The following is a 23,323-nucleotide window of genomic DNA, read 5'->3' as shown; positions in this document are numbered from 1 at the left end:
GAGGGTAGAATTAAACAAGGATGACTACATCCTGATGTACTGATGAAGCTTTTAATTATAAAATTAGATAGAACAGCCAAGTAGAGAGAGGAAATGGCAAGATAAAAAGTAGATGCTAATTGTTCATAAAACACAATTTGAAATATTCGAGAAATTACGTTAACCCCATAGTGTTTAACGGACAGACAGACGGACATTTAGAAGTAAAGAGTATCTTAGCTAAGTTGGAAAGGGAATGATAGAGAAAAAGAAATAAAAAGTATAAAGACGAAAAAAATAAAATTTTGAAAATAAAGATGAATAAATCATAATGTCAGACAAACGAAAATTAATGTTTAATGATATTACTTAGATTATGCATAATTGTGCTGTGAATTCATTTTTTTGGAGTAAAGTAAAAGTAAAAATAAATTTTTTTTTTTTTCAAGCATTGTTGTGAAAAATTAAAAAATATCTTGTTTGATATGGTCATCCAGACTTTTTGGTAATGATTATACAGTTTCTGCTTGCATAAATTTATATAAATCATCTTGAAAAGTTTGGAATGATTAAAACATGCCTTAATTAAAATGTAAGATCTACTCGTTCCATTCCAGACGTACGGACCGATTCTAATTATATAAAAGCTTCGCTTTTAAAAGTTAAAATCAAGAGAGAGAAAAAATAAAAATGAAGTAGAGTGAAAATAGAGACAAACAAAGAAAGGAATTAATATTAACTACTCAACTAAAAATGTGCTGCTGATATTAAAGGGTGTGGTTACTTATGGGGTGGATAGATAGATAGATAGTTAGTATCCTGTTAAATCTGAATGTATTGTGTTAATTATTTATGTCGACGATTTAGCATTTAAAAAAGAGATTGCAACTGTAAGATTATCTACATTCTTTGTTATAGTAATTGCACAATGTATTGTACCAGATTTTTACCTACTCGAACAAAACTCCCCATGTCACAAAACAAAATCTAATTAATTATATATCGATTAATGTAGCATAAAGTCAATAAAGTTATAGGGCAATGTCTCGTTATGGAGTGAGGCAAGTTTGTGCAATCAAAGGGTAGATTGTCCGTTGCCATAAAATCATGTATTTCATATAGATCTTACCATTGCACATTTGTGAAGTGAAGATTCTTTTAATATTTTGAGATCTTTTTACTTCTTTAGTATAAAACTAAAATTTAGATTGAATTGTCGAGCTCCCCACCTCTTTTCTCAAGCGTCCCTATACTTATAGGCCTCTAGGGGCGTAGCTACTGGTATATTTGTATGTCGATATAATAACAACACCACATATTAACCGGGTAATATAGTAAAAGCAATAAAATGAGACTGAAATTAATTTGAATTACACTTTGTCTGCTACAGATACTACACCTTACTTAATTATTTTTTGTTTTCTTTTATTAGCAAGTTGCTTTATAAATAACTTTTTCCGTCTGTCTGGCATGTTTTTTTCTCGGCCTGATTATTGTTTAGATTTTTTACCAATGAGCTCTACATTCTATATTTATCTGTATTGTCCGTCTGTTACACAATGCCGCACGCATCTACTCTACAACTCATTCTTATCTAATATATACATATGTATGTATGTAAGTTTCCTTTTAATCTGGCCAATAAGCATCATTTCTTTAACTTACCTAGTTTGAATACGTCTAATGTCTAAATAAAAGTATATTACAAATTTTTAGCGGAATAGTTATTTACTCAATTGCTATGTTAGGTGGGGTTATGAAATTTCTCATAAATATTTCTTTGGCAGAGATTCTATTAGGTAAATAAGTTAAGAATACATGTTCCACCTATGTAAATTTCTTATAAATGACGTAGAGACATAATTATGGAGTGGACCGACTTTCGTTATAGAGTAGTTGTGCTTATAAAGGAATCCTATGTTATATGAATTATGTTTTTTTGCAACAAAAACTCTAAAATTCAATTCATGTGAGGATTGGGGGGGGGGGGGGGGGGAGTGGTTGAAGAATTAAAGTAACATTATAGGAAATTATCAAAAAATTGCTTATAAGCAAAACATGGGGTTTTGAATACGTGCCCTTCATTAATACCACTTTTTGTGTGTCTGTGCGTGTGTGAATTGGTGTGTTTGTGTGGGGGGATTGATGTATGTGTGTGTGTAATAAACGATATCAACGTTACTTTGTCATCCCAAAAAAAAGTCCCTAGAGTCATATAAACGCAGTAATGTAACAGCATATAAGCAGGATAGCAATGTCTCGTATTCTTATGTCAAAATATTGTATTTGATAACCATGGAAATCTTCTTAAATATTTTATTGGGGTTTGTAGGGGTGGGGGGGGGGGGGGGGATATGACAAAATATAGAGGATGTGTGTCATAGGATGTTTGTGTATGTGTGTTTGTTTGTATTTTGGTCCTAACATTGATATTAGAATTTAAGAAAGAGAAAATGCTCTGCATTAGCCAGATGTGTATTGTGTATTTAGATAGGGTCAGGTTAACTCATTTAAAAAATATTTAATTAGTGTTACTTAAAAGAACAGTAAAATGTAATACAAGAAAAAATACAAGTAATTAGACACTGCGCAGAGACTGTTTTGTGACCAATCTATCACTTACCGACATATTCTAGCTAAAGAGTAACTTTAAAATTAAATTGATGACAGATATCCAGTAGTCCGAGAATTTTTGCATACTTGAAAAGAACAAGGACAAATGGTCACTAAAATAAAGCTTCAAAAGATAAAATAATATTTGGGTTTAAAAATATTTTTCATTTTGAAAACTTTTCAAATCCCAAATGTACAAATTATGCTCTGTACAAACTCAGTCCCTTAATTTGTCTGTCATCAAAAAAGTAATTGAACTGTACATTTGATCATTTTTTTTATATAAAACATCGCCACAAAATCTCGGAATCAATTTGTAATTTTGTGATTGTAAAAAAAATGAAATTATTAATTACAATTGAAAACAAAATTTACACAAACATGAAATGTCCCGTTTTTCTGCTTGGATTTAGGGATAGATTAATGATAGATAATAGATAAACTATCCGTTTATCTATGTATCTATTTTTATACTAAAATTATCTATTATTCTTCCTTCTTATATTCTTTATTTATTTATTTTGTCTATTTAAGTTTGCTTTAATCTTTACCAAAATCTCTGCCTATTTAAAATTCCAGGTAGAGATACATATGTACATGGCTATGATAATTGATGATAAAATGTTTAAAAATTTAGCAATGTACATACAAAATAATACCTTAGTTTTTTAATAACTTTATATTAAGTTTTTAAAAGCGAAGCTTTTCTATAATTAGGGTCGGTCGGATAGCTCTTTTCGTTAATTTAGGCATGTTATAATTGTCCTATCGATTTCAAACTTTGCCTGCTGATTCCTGTAATAGTAAGGTACGAGTTAGAAAGCGAAGCAACTCTATAATCGTTACCAGAAAGTCGGTACGTCCATTTTAAACATGTTGCTTTTTAACTTTTTTAACATCAAAATTTTTATGTAATAAAATTATCCGATTGGTCTGATTTTTGGAATACTGATTCCTTGGACAACAAAGTACATTGTTATAAGCGAAGCATCTCTATAATCAAGTCCTAAAAATGTATGTATGTTCTTAAACAATATCCTGTATTTAAGCAGTTTTTTTCAGCGTATTTACATACAATTTTGTTTCGTTCAACTTTTATACATTTGTATTCTGATTATTCAGTTATGACACTATACAAGTGTTAATGTTCGTTTGTCCTAGCGTTTCAGAGCTTCGCTTTTATGGATGCTGTCATCCTTGTTTTCTTCATTATTTCATTTATATACAAAGCCAGATATAAACAATAAGAATTCTTAGTAACCCCCCTAATATTTTTCAGACACCCAAGGTACTAATTCTTACATATAAATAGGAAGAAAGATTAATTTGTCTCCTATTAACATATCCCTTATTACGGCACCATAAAACCTAACGTAATAACCCCAATAATTGGTAGTTTTAAAAACACGGGAGGTTGGGTCTATAAAAGTAATCTGTCTTCAAAGTGTAACAATACAGAAGGAGGTTAAGACAAGCTACTATTCCTCTGTTATATTATGATATTTATTAGCACTGGAACCAGGAGGAATAGGGCGGATGGTTGAAACGGGTTTTTGGCGACAATCATATATTTTGCCAGGTTTTTGCAATATCTATCTATCTCTTTCTGTCATCTACCCTTTTTAATTTTGTCTCTTTGGTGTCTTCGCATATTTCCATCTCTAATTTTCTATTTTTCAGCTCATTTCTTTATTTGTCTTTATTTAAACCTACATAAAAATCAATTTGCTTTTATTTCCATCTACTCATACCAGACTTTCTATTCGTTCATCCATTTAGAAATTTAAATTAAAGGGATGGGGTTTTGTTGATCTACTTATAGGTTTAAAGGAAAGAATTATTTCCATCTATCCATTTCTCCATCTACTTATTTATTCATGCAGCTATCTATCTATCTACATAGTAACGAATTTAAAAAATAACAGATTAGTTCATTAAATTCCAAAACAAGATGTTATCTTTAAAACCCAAACGGCTTTAAACTTTTAGACTTTAAACCCTTGGGGAAATTAACACATTGCTTTAAAAATGGCAAAAAAAACAATTTTAAATAAAATCTTATATTGTATTTTTAAAAAATGCATACATCCATGAACACGAAACTTAACAAATAAGTAGCAGTGCTTTTGACTACAATTTTTATTAAGAAAAATTTGCTTAATTATAAATATAAATTATCAGATTATTGATTTAACCTTTTAAAAATAATTTTTAATTATATTACTAGTTGATATCTACGCCTCTAATAAAAAAATTACAAAAGTTTGAAATTAGATAAATGATAATTTTTTGGTATTTTTTATACAATTGTGGAATCTAGATAATGTACAGTAAGTTTTTAAACTTTTTAAAAGGATAATTTTTCCGAAAAATAAACAACAATTTATACCTTTACTAGATCGAGGCTACGCCACTAGAAACCTCTGGGAAGTGGAAAAATCAAACTGCCCTCCTATTTTAATTTGTGTTTTAATACGAAAAAGTAAATTTTTTTTTTGGGGGGGGGGAGTCATTTTTTATTGGGACGGTGGAGTTACCCTCCCACATAATAGTAAAAACCTAACATAAGTTAAATAGGGTAAGGGTTAAAACCATTCCAAGGCTTAAATTCAAATTAGCCTAAACAACCATGTGACCTATGTGTAGTTTCTCCAAACTGGAAAAATTAATCAATTAATTTGTTAGCAAACAGACTAACAAAAAAACCATTGCATTTATGGACACTTTATAACATTGGCAGTGATATGTCTCATTCGCTGTTTATACACTTTTCTGTTAATTAACTTTGCCTTTATTAAATAATAGCAATCTTATTTTTTAATAAACAATTTTATTTTTTTCTGTTATCTGAGACAACCAGAAGGAATAAAGAAAACATTAAAACACATTTATACATTCTGTATTTCTGCGCAAATCTTTTTGATTATTTTTTGTTCTTGTTAATTTTGATATTAAATTACTGATAAATTGTCCAAATCTTTGAATTTATAAGAGAAGGAAAAATTTCTTACTAACTGTACTTTGCGCAAATTCTGCCTATTTTCTACTTTGACCGAGTTATCTCTAAAAACAGCCAAGATATTATTTTCTTTCTTTATGTATTAGACGCAATACAGTGATAGATTAATGAAAGAATAAAAAAACACCCAATTCTGTTTGAAAAAGGCGCAGCAAAAATGAGCTGATATTACTTGTGGAAAAAAATTATTAAAGAGCATTTACTTTTATGATATTATAATATATGATTTTACTAGCAGCTGCATTCCTAGTATCTAGGGGTGCTATTTTTAAGCAGAAAAATACCCTAAAAGTAAAACCATATTAAGACTGTTCTTTAAATGTATTAAAGCTTTAATATCATCCTGAGATCTATATAAAGTTTCCCTAAAATGGAAACTCAATCTTTTTATTGGCTAGCGAATTATTACTAGACAAATAAACGAAAACCTAACAACTTCAGAAATAAATTCTTGAATTATTTCATTTTGTCGAATTTATGCTATTTTTAAAATTTCTTCAGTTTTATATTAACATATTTATTAGGCCTTTTTCTATGCTAGGTGGGCCTATTAAAGTATCTATCTATCTTCTTTAATAGCATGTATTTTGTATGCTTACATTCAGGGAGGGAGGGGACAATTTCGATTAAATGATTTACAATCCTTTCTTCAAAATTTATCTACTACAAAATGCAAAATTAAACGCTGTGACTTTGGGGGTAGGATTAATCAATTGTCCATTATCCCAACCCTGACTTGCAGTGGTTTACAGCTATAAAGTAATCCTTCTAATTTATGGGTTTATTAACTGTTTTAAATTCTACTTTCTTCTTATCTTTTCAAAGGCGAAGATTTGCTATTTTAAGGTAGGATCGTACGTCCGTCACGTATAGCTTTCAGGAAAACAGGGTACAATATCATAAGCATCTCAATAATTAAGTCCTAAAAATGCAATTATGTCCTTAAACAGTATTTCAATTATTTTGAGCAAATTTACATACATACAATTTTGTTCAGACTTAAAAATGAATTGAATAGTATGCTAATTAGGTTCTGACATTCTACAAGTGTTAATGTTCGTTCATCCTGTTTTTAGAGCTTTGTTTTTGGATTCTTGCTAGCTATCAATTTGAATACTGATTAGTGGCGAAGCAACTCTTTAATTTACTTTGTCTGTCCGTCCTACAATAGAAAAGTAATTTTATTAGCTGCTATCTGAGATAAAGAGTGTGTTTTTTTTTGTCTGAGAATACTATTGTACTATTAACTTTGTCCGTTTGTCTGTCCATTAAAGGGAAACTTTTCTACCTTGCTATTAAAGATTGATGTCTCAAATATTGTTTAATCATTTTATAGAAAAACTAGCGGCTACGCCCCTAGAGGCCTCTAGTGGCCTTTAAATATTTTTTTTATTTGAAATATCTAATTTGAGAAATAACTTGTCTATGTTTTCAATTGTTAAATTCATGAGTCTACGCAGCGCGACTAAGCTAGCGATACTATGCTAGCGACACTATGCGGCGGAAATATTTCAATTTTTTTCGATTTTATTGTGATTTCTCTTGGGAGGATGGTGGTACCCTCCCCCAAAATAGTTAAAAATCTTCCCTGGACATATGACAATCTACCCTGTTAAGGAGAACCCAATCGGTTCAGCGGTTAGCGAGATCCTTCGGTACAGACACACAGATACACACACAGACAAACATCCTGTTACTTTAGTATAATATATAGAAAAATAAATACTTTTCTTTAGATATGGACATCTGATAGTTTTAATAGATTTCAAATGACAGACGAAAAAACTTGTTACAGTTACATCCTAAAAAAATCATAAATTATAAAACGGAAAATTAATATATCTATATTTGGATGTTGGGGAAAAGGAAAGAAATTTCAAGGATATTTTACTTGAAAGTTATATAATAGAATTATACATAAATTCTCATTTTAATCTATTTGGATTAGAGTATGTTTTTGTATGATTTGTTCAGAACTCCAGGGCCTAGGCCCTTGTTTTAAGATTTTGTATGAATAATTAAGCAATATAAAAAAGACCTTTTTCGTTGTAATTCTTATATAAAAGTAACAGGATATCCATGAGTCTGTCTGTACCGAAGAATTTTGACAACCGTTGAACCAATATGGTTCTCCTAGCTATTGAGAGGTCCTGGGACTACTTATAACTATTTTAAGGGAGGTTAACCCTCCAAATCTTTTTTACTTTTTTTTACATTAAAATCTAAGGTTGGGGAGGTCGACTTAACCTTCCCCTCCCCCACTCAATATTAAATGAAATTTTCAACCTTATAAAAAAAACCTGGCTTTATATGTTAAAAGAATTTTCTCATTATTTTTCAAATTCGATACGGTATAAATTAGCTTTTTGGGGGAAAAAAGAAAGAAGACAAAAATAGAGATTTATTAGATAGTCTTACAATTTATTACACAATAGTCCCCACCAATGCATGGCTTAAAAGTGCACAACTTTTTAAAGCCAGCGACTTGGAGAATGTGTAAAAAATGAAGGCTTACGGTATAATTTAAAGCCAATGTCCTCTCCCTCCATGTGTGGTAAGGTGTTTTCTGACCACCATGATCTTCCCTTTTTAGAGTGTTGTCCTACTATTGCATAAAAGCGTGAGACCTGACCAGGACCGATTAATAACTTTGTATTAGAATAACTTATCAGACTGCCGTTTCAGGTTTCTTAATAAAAAGATACATAACACTATTTTCTAAATTAAAAAAAAAGACCAAGATTAAAATATTGTAAAGAATATATCTAAAACAACTCTATTAAAAAGGCCTACTAAATACTGGTCTCATGATATCAGGAATCGAGGGATAAGACAATGGAAAGTATTCCTTACTCCAAAGTAGTAAGCTTTTTTTGTGTGCAGCGAAAGATCTCGCTAACCGCTGAACCGATATTGTTCTCTTTTACAGTAATGCTTTTTAAAGGTCCAGGGAAGGTTTATAACTAATTTAGGGAAGGGTATCTCAACCCTCTCAAGAGAGATTGCCCCTAGAAAAATGACCCCTCCAAAAAAAAAAGAACAAAACAACAAACAATTTTATTGCTTCCCCTTTTTAAAAATAAAATTGAAAGTGAATGGTCGACTTCTCCAACCCCAAATTCCCTCAAGTGTCCCTAGAGGCCTCTGGGGGCGTAGTAGTTCTTTCTTTATAGACGTTAATTATCCTTTTTTATTCAAGAAAGAGGTAGGGAGAAATGTTGTAATTTAATTACTGCACATAATTTTCCCTTCTTTCCTGAAAAATATATATATATAATATTAGAACATTAATAAATTATGGTTTCATGATTTTCTAAAAAATATATAGTCATGTACACATTGTAAAATATTATACAATTAACTTTGGTTGTTTATATATTTTTTTTCCTGTTTTTTTTATCTTTATTTATCTAGCTCTTTTATTTTATCTATCTTTTTTGCTCTTTTTTCTGCAAAACCCTTTCCCCCCTTCTTTTTCTCTTTTACTTTTTTCTTTCTTTCTTTCTCTTTCACCCTCCCCTTATATCTTCTCTCAATTTTTTTCGTTTATTTTTATCTCTTTTATGCATCTTTTCTCATTTTTCTTGTTCTTATTTTTCCCCTTCTGTCTCTCTCTCTCTCTCTCTGTCTCTCTCTCTCTCTCTCTCTCTGTCTCTGTCTCTCTCTCTCTCTCTCTCTCTCTCTCTCTCTCTCTATCTCTATCTCTTTTCTTCACTTATATGCCACTTTGAGAATAAATTATACATTTTTTAGCTTTTGACCAAATCAAAAAAGTTTTCAGATCTTTGTCATCTAGGATCTCTAAAACAAAGGTCGTTCGGTGCAGCAATTGAATTGCTATCTGCCAAAGTACTAGAATATATGTATGTCAGTCTAAATGAAATTTTGCGTAACTTGGCCATTTTCCATCGGATTTTAAACTTTTTGATAAAAATATCACCAAAAAAACTTTCAATGGGACTTGTTTGTTTTCACACTAAAGGGCAGTAATCTCTTTTCGTTTCAAAAACACAAATGTTTTCATGAAAATTAATCTTATTTTAACTATTATTCTAGCTTTATTCATCCTTTATTAATCTATAATACAAAGTAGAACGATGTCTGTTTGTTTGTTTGTTTGTCTGTCTGTCTGTTTGTCTGTTTGTAGCGAAGGATCTCGATAACCGCTAAACCGATCGGGTTCTCCTTTACAGGGTAGCTTCTCATAGGTTCTCATATCTAAAATACGAAAAATTGGTTTGATTAAACCTCTTAGGGCAAAGCCCCTAGAGGCTAGGGTCGAAGCTGCTAGTCAGTTAATATAACAATATATCAATCTATCTAAATTGAAGGCAAAAATTAGTTTTAGTTAACTGGATAAAGATCTGGTAAAGTTAAATTTAAATATCAGAAAGAGATAATTATTTTTAAAAAGTCTATTATATAAAAAAACTTGGGTTTTGTTTGTTTGTATGTTTATAACCACTGAACCGATTAAGTTCTTCATACACAGCTTCTTTACAAAGCTTCCGGGGTGGTTTAAGGCTTTTTTCAGCCTTTTTAAATCTTCATTCGAATACAGAGCAAGGGGCAAAGTCACAAAGAAGCTTTTCTCGTGGTGTCTCAAGTTCTATAGAAGTCACCTCTCTACACATTGCACTGATTTAAATATTACATCAATCAAAGAATAATCAGTATGTGTTATTTCACATAAATATTTGCCCGTCCTGTTTTATTTTTTTCATTATTCACCTCTCTTTCCCTTGATTTAAATATAAGTTATATGGTGTTTTTTCAATCCTACATATTATCACATTGCATTGTTGTTCGTGTTTGCATAAAACAAAATAGGAATTAGAAAATGGGTGTTTTTAGTAATTTTAAGTAAGTGAAGAGGTGCGGAGCTTTTTGTATACTGTAATAATTTGCACATCTGCTAATTTGATAATAAGATAAATTTTGCAGAAGTGATTGTACACTATAAGTTACAGCCATGAATAATCAAATAAAGATTGTTCAGTTTTAATTTGCGTTAGGTTGGGTTACGAAAAACCATGATGATTTTTGTTTACTGACGGATTAAAAAAAATATTTTTAACATGCTTGATTCATTAACATATTAAAAGTATTGGAAAATCTTTACTTTAATTGGTTTGCTTTAGTAATCTTTTTTGTCAAATTTGTTGTTTTTATCCAATAAAAAATACTTATGTAGATGATTGTCCGTGTTATATATTAGTTGGAACAATACTATTGGCTTTTTGTATTTAACCCAGATTTTTGCTGTCATTCTAAAAATAGGCCGTTGCATACCATTTTTAATCTTATCATTATTTTTTAGCAGCGTAGCTATTCTACATATAATAAAAGCTGGCATGTACGTCACAATAATTTTTATAAATTTTCATTCAATTTTAATCAGCAAGGCTATTTTATAATCAACACATATATGTACATATAAGTATCTTAATTTATTAAGAACATGTATCCTCAATCTAGGATAAGACAATTCTATTATATAAAGTAATAAGCGTTTTTTGTTTGTCCTGAAGGATCTCGCTAACCACTGAACCGATATTGTTCTCCTTTACAGTGAAGCTTCTTATAGGTCCTAGGAAGGTTTTAAACTATTTTAGGGGAGGGTGTTTTCACCCCCCTCTCCCCCCCCAAAAAATATTTTTTTACTCTTTTGAAACTGAAATTTAAAATGGGATGTTGTCGACTTTTCCCCCTCCAACCTTAAGTACCCCTAGAGGCTTCTAGGGGCGTAGCCGCTAGTTAAAAGTAAATTAATACCTTCAGTAGGTTCAAATTATTGGTGGAAAACTTTGATTACTACTCGTTTGTACAAACAAATAAAGATTTTAACAAGTTTTTAAGCCCACGAATGAAGGAACGTGTTTAAAAGCATTTTCGAATGGTTTACAAACTAATGTCCCATCCTTCAATATTATGATTGACGGTTTCATAATAATCATCTTTTAAAGGTTTATTTACCTCAATCATTCTACCATTTAATATTTTTATGACTTTTCTTTGCTGTTTAGGTTAATTTTTGTTCTTGTTTTTTTTTGCATTTCATTTATAGTTATTCAGAACTATAGATTTGTAAAAACGGGTGTTTTAAATATCAAAGTTACTCTGTAAGTCTTGTGGGTTTGATGGTCGGCTGGTGCATTAGGATTATGAATTTTCTGTGCTCCTTCTTCTCCATTTGTTCCATGTTTGTTTATACTAGCGGCTGAGTCCCTAGAATCTATGATGTTAAAATAGATGATTTGATTATAACTTTCCATTGACTATTCTCTCAAGTATTGATCTGTGTATCGTAAATTTAGATTAAATATGATAAAAAACCTCTTTAGTTTATTTATCTATCTAAAATTGTTTATTTTTCTAATTTGAATTTTCTATTTCAGTGTGAACGAGTACCCAAACAGCAGTGGTGGCTCTACACGGCAGCAAAGAAGCAGTCGGGCGGCTAAAGCTGCAAACTTTAGCGGCTCTAGTCTTATTGAGCTGCGCAGTAATGGGTCAAGTGTCAGCGGCAGCGGGTCATTAAGGAAAGTGTTTTTATTTCATTTTTAAAAACTTTCACAATTTTATTGTTTAATTATTTTTTCTCTTCTTTGTTTTTTTTGCTTTGCTTTGTTTTTTTACTCATTTTCTGTTTCTTACATTTTCTTTTTTAATGTTTTTATATTCTCCTTCACTTATCTTTTATGAAGTTTTATTTAACTCTATCCTCTGAAAAAATTGAATCAAGTAAAAACATTATAACGGCAACAGGTCAACGGCTAGCGGCTCAAATAACGGTGGATCCTGGAGGTCAAATGCTTCTGGTGGTAGTTTCCGCTCTAGTAACGGTTCATCGGCGGGACATGGCGTTAAATTTTCTCCAGAAAAATCATCAATTTCATCGCAGGGTAGGTTTTAATTTTAATGAAGATATATGTAATTTTTCGAGGAAAAACAATAAACAATGAGATTTCATGTTGGAATTTTGGATATTTTTATGTAGAAAATGATTAAATCCAATTGGCCTATTCATTTATCCTTACTTAAACTTGATCAAATTTAAACATATGTGTCTTATGATTGTCTTATTAGTGCTTTACCTCATAGTGCATATGGGGCACTGACCCCCCTCCCTTTTGAAATAAATTGCAATAAGAGGATGAGTTTTTTCCCTATGTCTAACCCCTGCGGGGGTACTTAACCTTGCGGGGCAATAACATGCACACCCTAACCATGTTGGGCTTAATAGAACCCAATATATATTAACCTAACCTGACCTAAAGTAATAAACAAATAACTGCACCTCCTTATTTTCAATTCATTTAAAAACACGTTTTGGGGGAGGGGTCCGTGATTGACTATGCACTTCGAGGGAAACCGCCGTCCTAGCTTGTTTATAACAAGCAACACAGCTTCTAAATAATTTGCCCATTTTGTTAGTAATTGTCTTTTATTTCATTTACGAGCGATTACTAATTTCTGATTTTCACTAAAAAGCCAAATCTATTATCAAACATTAATATAGTTTGAATTATAGGTATTAAAGCTTTAGACCCAAATATGGGGAAGGAAAGATTAATCTTTTATTTTAATTGATACATTTAAGCTCTTTAAATATTTTCATTCTTGATTTTAGAAATTACTTGTTTAAGATTCCAACATATGTTAATTGCATATATAAAATTAGTTTCTATTGTTGCTTAATTCCAAAGTATGACAGTACTTTATCTGTACAAATAAGTTCACTAATGTTCTGTAATTATAAATTAAAATATAATTTATAAGCACTATTTTCTTCATAATTTTTATTATTAATTTATCTTAATAGATGGCTTTAGTTTTGTTATTTTATTTGATTTTTGGTAAAAAATTACCATCTTTTTCCTTATTTTGATTTTTAAGGTTAAATTCTTTCAAGTTATAATGAATTATTTAGCTTAAAAGCTTTACTTTTATTAAACTGCAATAAAACTATTTTATATAAACTTTAAATTATTTAAATAAAATTTTATACTACATTAATGTACATCCTAATACACCAATGATAAATAAAGTCTGTAATTGAATTTATTTCTTTTCACAGATTTTATTTTGTTGAACCCTAGCGGGTTATTTTGTAACTAAAATCGCTATTCAAATGTTCCGTTTTCAGTTTTGTTTGGGATATATTAGATATATTCACGGAAAATTTGTCTTGAATACCTGGCTATAAATAGATATTCTTAAGTTATGTTTAAAAATATTCTAATCCAGCAACAAAAAAAATTAAGGTGGGGTCAAAATACACAACTCATAAATTTTTCAATTTGTCTTTCTCACTCAATATAATATCTGATTTGCACCTTTAGATTGGTTCCAGAGTCATATATTTATAGGAGTATAACACTATAGTCACATGTATGGTTAAATTGAAAGCTTACTGTAATTATTTGTATTTAATAACTCTAGAAACTACATCCTTCTTTGTTCCATAATTAATTCACGTTAAAAAATGACTTACTTTAGGAAAATATAATGTAAAGCGCTTATTTTATCATAGTAAGGTTCATTAAAGTTCTTAAAAGCCCCACAGGTATCAATACTCATACACGGTGATTCTTAAAATGTATAATTTTAATTGTACCAATAGAACTGGCCTCATATGAAATATAACTATGGAGGTAAAGTCTATTTTCTGTCCCGATTATAAATTAAACGATAGTTTAACTTGCCTCTTTACTACCTCAACTTCCCAAAGACTTTTTATTTAATTAAAACTAGTATTTAGAGACTGTGTTACTGTGTATTGAAATAAATAAAAGGGGGCGGGGGTAGATGGCTAAAAAGTAGCCTGTAACCCCTTTAAAGCCTTAAACAATACAACAAACTATTCTAAGTTTCCCTTAGATAGTATCAGCGGTTAGTAAGATCTAACTGGACAAACCAAAACATCATTACTACTTCATAATTATCGGATAATATATACAAATTGCAATGAATCTGAAACTTTTATTAATTAACTATGCCCTCGCAAGAATGACAGTCAATAAATTATTAGCAACATTGTTGAATTTTAATACAAGACACAACTTGGCCCAGACCAATCTGGATAACTAGAAATAAAGGATTGTGTGGCTAGTTGTTCAATAGTTTCAAGAAATACTACTTTTGGGGTAACCACCCTCCACAAATATTTATAGCCCTAACCCTGCGGGACTCTCATTCACTTAATTTCAGCTCACCAAAAATACAACAATGGATATATAATACATGGATACTATGACAGAGGAAATATGTCGTTAAAGAGTTCAATTATTAGTCAGTAGGTTCCTCCAAATTAGATGGGAGGGGATTGGGTGAAGGATATGGATGGGGATTATTGTAAAAATTAGCCAACTGGAAGTACCCTGAAGCAATATCCTTTAAATTAACTTTGTTCTCTATTACATTATTGTCACATCTGCATGGTTGTAGTGGGAATCGTGTTAACATCTTAATTTATGGCGCAGTTACGGCTTAAACATAAACTACTCATTATTGAGCAAAAAGATCCATGTAAATAGGGGCGAAGCTGCTACATATGACACTGTAAATTAAGATCCAACAAGCAAGGATAACTATAAGTGGTGCAGCGTCCTTTTTTCGTCCATAAACCCATAGTATTTTACCTAACTGATAACCAACTCTTTTATTGCACGACCATTTTCAGGAGGTCTTCGTCAATTATTGATTGCACTTGTAAATGGACCAAAGCATTACCCAATACTTTCTTTATTGATGTCAGGCGCCGTACATAGCAGCAGTTGGTATATGATCTAAGTTAAGTCTATTGTGACAGAATGTGTTGGCGTTTTAAAACAATTGAATATTTATGCTAATTAAAGTCAATATACACCTGGGATGCAGGGACAGCACAATGAAGAAAAAATTAATATTTATATTGATTAAATTCTTTAGCCTCCATGAGACAGACAGTCCTTTTTTGATATTTTTCATCTCATAAACGCCGTTTTTGTTATTTTTAAAAAAATATTTCTTCTTTCTCTCTATTCCCTTTTTATGAATCCATCTTTCTGTTTTATTTGTTATGCTAATTAAAGTGAGATTCTTCTTTGCTTACAAATTTATCGAAACAAAGAAATAAAAATTCATTCATTATTCTATCTTTCTATCAATTTTTATATTATTTAGCCCGCCTGTCCATGAATGTAGGCTACGTAAAATGCATGGGCACTTACTACACAACCTCTGCAACATACATTATATTTTCTCGTATTCATTCGAATCCGTTGGATAAGAACCGGTTCTCATCCATACGAAAAAACTATGTCTAGCATCGTATTATAATCAGCTTTCTATGAATATAAAAATGTACAATCATAAGAATAAAATCAGTTTTTTTATCCCGTGCCTTCGGCACCTCGGGGTTAAAAAAATGGTTTTTATCTTATAATTGTACATTCTATATCCGTGGAAAGCTGTTTATAATACGATGCGAGAAATAACCATTATCGCACGCAGACCATATAAACATACATATATAAATATAAAATGCGATCAATTAATCGATTTAACAATTATTTGTTTGTTTATGTGCATGTCTACCTATATGTACCCATCCATCTATTTGTCTATCCATATCAATTTAGTTTTTATGTCTGTAAGTCTATATGTAGCTATCTTTCCATGTAGAAATATTGATCTATCCATGCATTTGTCTGTCTATCTATCAGTCTATCTCTATCTCTCTGTTTGTCTATCTATATATATATCCAACTATTTGTTTCTCTGTCTGCATGTCTATGTCTATCTATTTGTTTGTATATTTGTATACCTTTATTCTATAGCTATCTATCTATATATACAAATATATTTCTATCCATCATTTGCCTATCTTTATCTATTTGTTTGTATATCTGCAAGTCTGTCTATGGATATCTATCCATGTATACAAATATCTATCTATCCTCCCATTTGTCTGTCTATCTGCATGTCTATCTCTATCTGTATGTTTGTCTATCTGCAAGTCTATCTATCCATGTATACAAATATCTATCTATCCTCCCATTTGTCTGTCTATCTGCATGTTTATCTCTATCTGTATGTTTGTTTATCTATAGCTATCTACCTATGTATACAAATATCTATCTATCCACCCATTTGTCTGTCTATCTGCATGTCTATCTCTATCTGTATGTATGTCTATCTATAGCTATCTATCATGTATACAAATATCTATCTATCCACCCATTTGTCTGTCTATCTGCATGTCTATCTCTATCTGTATGTTTGTCTATCTGCAAGTCTATCTATCCATGTCTACAAATATCTATCTATCCACCCATTTGTCTGTCTATCTGCATGTCTATCTCTATCTGTATGTTTGTCTATCTGCAAGTCTATCTATCCATGTATACAAATAACTATCTATCCTCCTATTTGTCTGTCTATCTGCATGTTTATCTCTATCTGTATGTTTGTCTATCTATTGCTATCTACCTATGTATACAAATATCTATCTATCCACCCATTTGTCTGTCTATCTGCATGTTTATCTCTATCTGTATGTTTGTCTATCTATAGCTATCTACCTATGTATACAAATATCTATCTATCCACCCATTTGTCTGTCTATCTGCATGTTTATCTCTATCTGTATGTTTGTCTATCTATAGCTATCTACCTATGTATACAAATATCTATCTATCCTCCCATTTGTCTGTCTATCTGCATGTTTGTCTATCTGCAAGTCTATCTATCCATGTATACAATTATCTATCTATCCACTCATTTGTCTGTTTAAATGTATATCCATCTCTATTTGTATGTTTGTCTATCTGCAAGTCTATCTATCCATGTATACAAATATCTATCTATCCGCCCATTTGTCTGTCTATCTGCATGTCTATCTCTATTATGTAAATTTAAATGGTCTTTGTAACTTACTGTTAGACACATTTATAACACAAACACAAGCATTTCTGTAGTCCTTATTTACATTAGTATGGCAGCATTATAGCAATCTTTCCGAGGTTGTGATTCTATTGTTATACAAAAGTATTTTTATACTGAAGGACTCGTGGACAGTAAGCTGATTAAGAGATGTTACGGTGTAATATTCAATTTATATTCTTCTTTCTCTCTCTCTTTATCTTTCTTTCTCTCTCCCCCCTCTTTTATTCTCTCTATTCTTTTGGTCTCCGTATCTTACTTTCTTTATTCTTATTCCCGAAGCAACTCTATAATTCATTTTGTATGTTCGTCCGTCCGTCCGTCAGTCAAGTCAGTCCGTAACGCTATGGGAAATGTGATTTTCTCGGCTGCTATTTAAGATAGACAGCTGAAAGGTTTTGTTCATATTCACTGTGCGCTCTTGACTTTACATGTAAATTGATATGGCGTTGCTACAAAAGACCAACTCTACAAAAGACCAACGCCTACAAAAGAACAACAAATATATACTGTTATATAAACACCAAATAAAGGTCATGGCCGCAGCGCTCGGCCCCATTGCCTGCCTAGCCGCGGGCGCTCGGCCCCCTAGCCTATAACCTAACCTAACCTAACATAAAAATTGAAAAAACAATATTAAAAATTGTAAAAACAATAATAAAAATTGTAAAAATCTACCAACCACTTTTTGTAAAATCCACGAAATTCTTAACCTCCTATGTATTAACAGTTGAGGATATTTTTCTTAGATAAATGTCCTGGGGCTAACATAGGTTAGGTTAGGTTATAGGCTAGGGGGCCGAACACCCGCGGCTAGGCAGGCCAGGTACACCATTTGCAGCTATAGACCTTCCAGCTCTACGATTTTTTGTAGGCGTTGGTCTTTTGTAGAACCGACTAGTTGGTCATTTGTAGGCGTTGGTCTTTTGTAGAGTTGGTCTTTTGTAGCAACGCACTTGATATGTCCGCCTGTCTGTCGTTCATGCTTTACAGTATTTAAACAATTATCCTTATGAAAAATCATTTTGAAGTTGGGCTATAGCCTTTAAAGACATCTCAGAGGGTAGGAAGGTGGAAAAACATAGAAGAAGAGAAGATCTAGTATACAAGCAATATTCCATTAAAAAATCTTTCGCGCTCGATCTATTGGTTTGCGAGATCTTATTAGACAAACAAACGCACATCCCATCTCAAAACAAAATTTGGATAATGATAATAATATAACAATTATAATATGATTTGAAATGATGTTTAACTATACTATTTACTATTGATTCGTGGCTTATGTGCGTGCTCAGGATTTTGATGCGTGCGCTGGGGGTTCCCTAGTGTTGCAGTCACAGTTTATAACAGTACAGCAGCTAGCCTGCATTTGGTTGACATTCTAATGTCATATTATAGCATTAAACAATTTATGAAAATCTTCAAATATATGTAATATTACAAGAATGAATAAATCCACTAGAGAGTAACACTGTTTCTTTTATAGCCTGAAATCTTACCGTGAATGAACAAAACAGCTGTTGTAGAGATATTTTCAAAAATTTTAGGGATCTTAAGGGATAAGAAAATGTGCGATAATTATATTTCCAATAATAATAAACAAAATTTATTTTTATGTAAATTAAAATCATTTATTGGTTTAAAAGTTTTTACAACAAATCAAGATTTGACATTAGTCCCGACAGTTTGTTTTGAGCTAACTAATAAAAGAGTGTGTTTATAATTGATTTAAGTCCAAATCCTCCCAATACCTTACTATATGAGATTATTAGTGTTCAATTTATAGCAAGGCCAACAAATAGTTGTAGTTAAAGTGTAGTTTCGCCTCAAAAATTCGAAAATCATTTTACTTCAACAAATTCACGACTCTTTTGAGTAATACAGGATAAATGGATAAACCAATTGGTATCTTATTTTCAGGGAAGCTTGGTATTATGTTGTGGCATGTTTTAGAAAATTATTTAGGTCGTGCAATCCCCCCTTCCATGTGTTTTTGCCCAAAGAAAACACTTATTTAATATAAGTACCCAAAATATTTGTAGTTTATCTGTGATATATGTATGTTTCATTTATTGGGTAAGGCGAACTTTCATTGACGTATAATCTGTTAATTTATCATTGTGATATTTTATCAAATCAAAATATTTTCTTCAAATGTTATACCTTTCATTGATTAGAATAATGAATCATTAATAAATTTGAATATTATATAATTACAGAAACAAAATAAAGTAGCAAAAACAATTTGATTGAAATTATTATTAAACAGAAAAAAGAAACAATGTTAAGTAAAATGCAATCATTAAAGACATTTAATGATGTTATAAACAGATGTTGCAGAATATTTGAAAATTAGCAATTTATAATTTCTATCCATAAGTAAAGAGTTGAAGTCGTATAATTTATATGCTCGATTATTTTGCATTACACTAGAAGATATTTTAGATTCTAAATAAAACAATAATACTGAACCCAGAGAACCTTAAATACACACAAACATAACATGACTTAACTTGATTAAAATAGTTGAATATTTGTCTTGTGTACGAGTGTAATTCACGACTTTAAAAATTAAAACAACGGATTCTGTCTTTATTTGATTATTTAACGGGTTAAAGACATTTTTAGAAGTGTAGCTACTTTACAATTGTGTTCTGTTGTTCATAAAAGTACGATCGTTCATGTTAATCTATTTTATTACTATCTTTCTATCTTTATAGCCAAATCAACATGTTACCTATCTATCTATCTAGGATCAGATGAGTATACAACCGCAGATTCTTCCTTTCTGACTCCGAAATCCTCCAACAAAAATGTTCAGACAGAAACAAATTTTCAGGTAGGGTTTTACATGTAAAATCAAAGACAATGTTTCGGAACGCATGCCTAGCCGTTCTCGAAATCTTATCTCCAAGCCCTCCGAATGACCAACATAGCGAAGTTTACAAATGTGTATTTATTACCATGAAAACAGTAAGTCTAAAACAAAAATTATAAAAATTAATTACATAAAATTAATGGTTTATTATTTTTGTAAGATCGAGGTTGCGTGATTTCAATTTAATTAAAAATATAAAATTTCTAAAAAACTTTAAATTGGCACAAAACATATTAAATCGCATCAGAAATTGATAATTTTAGATTCAAATGATCAATAAAATTAAGGAAAATATTCGTATGTCAAAAGTTAGCAATTAAATGGTCTATTTGTTGAAAAATCAATGTTTTAAATTTCTTCGTAAAATTATACCATTCTACGCTTATTATTAAGAATTAAAGATAAATTGTTACCACATATTATGTCAAACTAAGCAGGAAGGCTTATTTGAGATCTTCCACGGATTAGAGCGCATGTATATTCAACCAATACATTATTTTCATTCACGTAGCTCTTCACATGGGAATCATCAAAGGAAAAATGCGCGTCTTTTTGTTTGTTTACAAGCGACGCGCGGAGATAGTTAGGAATGCCGCGTAACACACTCATTCTCTGGTGTAAGGAAAAGGGAATTAATGGGTTCGAACTTGCCAGGGAATACAAGAAAATACATTCCAACACACACCCGTCTAGTCACTGGGAATCGAACACAATAACTCATCTTAGCATCATGCGTGCAGACAGTGTCCACAAATCACAATCTCATAACGCATAAATTACAAGAGTTTAAAATGGCATGGCCATCAGGCCTAAAATTAATTATGGTAACTTACGAACACCACAATAACTCAAACCGACTCCACTACCACATAAGGATAGGAATAAGGAATGGGAAAAGCATTCAACATTCATGAAATGCACATTTACCACTCACACATCTCATTATATCATGGCCTCATAATCTCAATTAAAATTAGAATTACAGACCATGTAATTGCGAATACATGAATTAATAATCAATAGTACCTAAACTTTGATTAGGTACCTACATAATAATAGGCAAATGATTTTTATATTAAAAATCGCATCAATAATTAAATAATCAACTCAAACTTTTTTCATCAAAAGAAAGAAAGATTAAATAATGACATTTTTTCTACTAAATCTTTTTGCTAGAAAAGAAAAGTAAAATTTCATAAAAAACTTCTCAATAATTAGAATTTTTCTCCGGTGGAAAAATACTCGTGCTTACATCTAAACATTTTTCAGATAAGATAAGTAAGATCCTTAAATCTAAACATGTTTTGATAAAATAGATACTTAAATCTAAATAAATATGACTGTGAAAAATCATCAAACATCGGAAAATTAAAATTTCATAATTTTTAAATCTTCGTGAATCAAAATTGCGTAAAATAAAATTGCAATTGAAATATGCAAATTAAATTTACCAAAATAAAACAAAAGCTCAATATAAGAAAAGAACTTCTCTAAATGCTGAGTTTGCAATTTCTCTCTGTTTTGAAAAGAAAGCAACTTATACGTATTCAAACAGTCATAATTAAGGCAAATTGGGGCCTCAGTTAGAATGAATCCCTCAAGATACAAACTAACAAATCCATCAAATAAATAATTGCCATGTTCCAGCTATCCTGTCGGACGTTATGTCTTTCCATCACAATTTTTGATACCGCATAATTTCCAACAGGATTTCTGGCGCAGGGCTGCATCAACTGAAAATAAACATAATTAGTGATGTTAAAATCAAATCAAAAATAAAAAAGAATCATGAATAATTCAAGAAACTTTAAAATCATCAATCAAAGCAATCGAAATAAAAAAATTATCTTATGCTTTAGTTTTGCCGTTCTGCGGTATGTCTGGCCGAGGAAACAGAGCTAAGATACACCGTAGAGCGGTCTTATTAAGCTTAAATCTTCGAAACTCAAAGAATCTACTTAATTCAAGGCGAAAAAAATCTGCATTTTTTCTTTAGGTACATCGGTTAAAAGGTAAATAGTAATAATTTTAATATGCATGTAATATTAAATCATTTATGTGATTATAATAAATCTTAAAGAAATATTTGTGTGATGTAAAAAAATCTCATTGTGTTAATTTTTTATCATATCGAATTTCAATCAAACAAGGATAAAAATGTTCGTATTTGCGTAGGTACCTAGGAAATTTTCCGCGAAAAAAATCCCTGGTCCCGGAGAGACTTAAATCATTGAAAAAACTTGCGTAAACGTATGAAAAACTTAAGTTTGCATTTCAAATGAAAAAAATCTTGCGTCGATTTGAAAGTTTAAACGAAATTGCGTCAAAATTTGCGTTTTTTGTCTTTCGAAAAAATCTTATAAATCTACCGTAAAAATAAAATTCAAAGTTAAACAAGAACGATACTTATACTAAACTTTGGGTAGATTGATCTTGAGCAGACGTCTTGCGGAAGTCTCATTACTCGTGGCGGCTGCGTCATCTGATAATTTGTACTTGCAAACCACGGTCCTCCCACCTGGGCGCACTTCTTCCACACGCCCCAATCTGAACTTCTTCATCAAACTTGTGCTATCGTCGATCAGCACCACGTCTCCCGGCTCGAGCAGCACCTCGTTGCGGCGCCACTTGACGGACTTGAGTAGCTCAGGCATGAGCTGCTCCTTGTACACCTGATGGAACTGACGGGTCAACTCCTCCAAGTTCTCCAGCCTCCTGGTGATGGGCTCCTTGCAACCTGTCTCGAAGGTGCAGATTGCATCGTTGGTCCTGCCGCCTAACAGATCAGCAGGTGAAATTATTCTCCAGCAATTGACGTCATCTCCTTGGGTGGCATACGTCAATGGTTTCGAATTCAAGACTCTGGCAGTCTCAGCACACAACACCAATAAATCATTGAAGGT

At 31.3% G+C, this 23,323-nt stretch overlaps 1 protein-coding gene across 1 annotated transcript in view; it reads left to right on the top strand.

Annotated features, from left to right (window-relative positions):
• LOC145317872 (uncharacterized) overlaps nt 1-23,323 on the top strand; it is a 110,788-nt gene that overhangs the window by 48,963 nt on the left and 38,502 nt on the right. The window contains exons 3-5 of the mRNA XM_080159153.1: nt 12,010-12,154; nt 12,381-12,516; nt 20,296-20,381. Coding sequence (XP_080015279.1) covers nt 12,010-12,154; nt 12,381-12,516; nt 20,296-20,381 — 367 coding nt within the window. The remainder of the gene's footprint in view (nt 1-12,009; nt 12,155-12,380; nt 12,517-20,295; nt 20,382-23,323) is intronic.

Source organism: Acartia tonsa, chromosome 1 (genome assembly GCF_053477335.1).
Source record: "Acartia tonsa isolate MP-2025a chromosome 1, ASM5347733v1, whole genome shotgun sequence".
In the NCBI taxonomy this organism is placed as follows: Eukaryota; Metazoa; Arthropoda; class Copepoda; order Calanoida; family Acartiidae; genus Acartia; species Acartia tonsa.
Note: the sequence above shows the minus strand (reverse complement) of the source record. Positions and strands in the feature narration are given on the sequence as shown.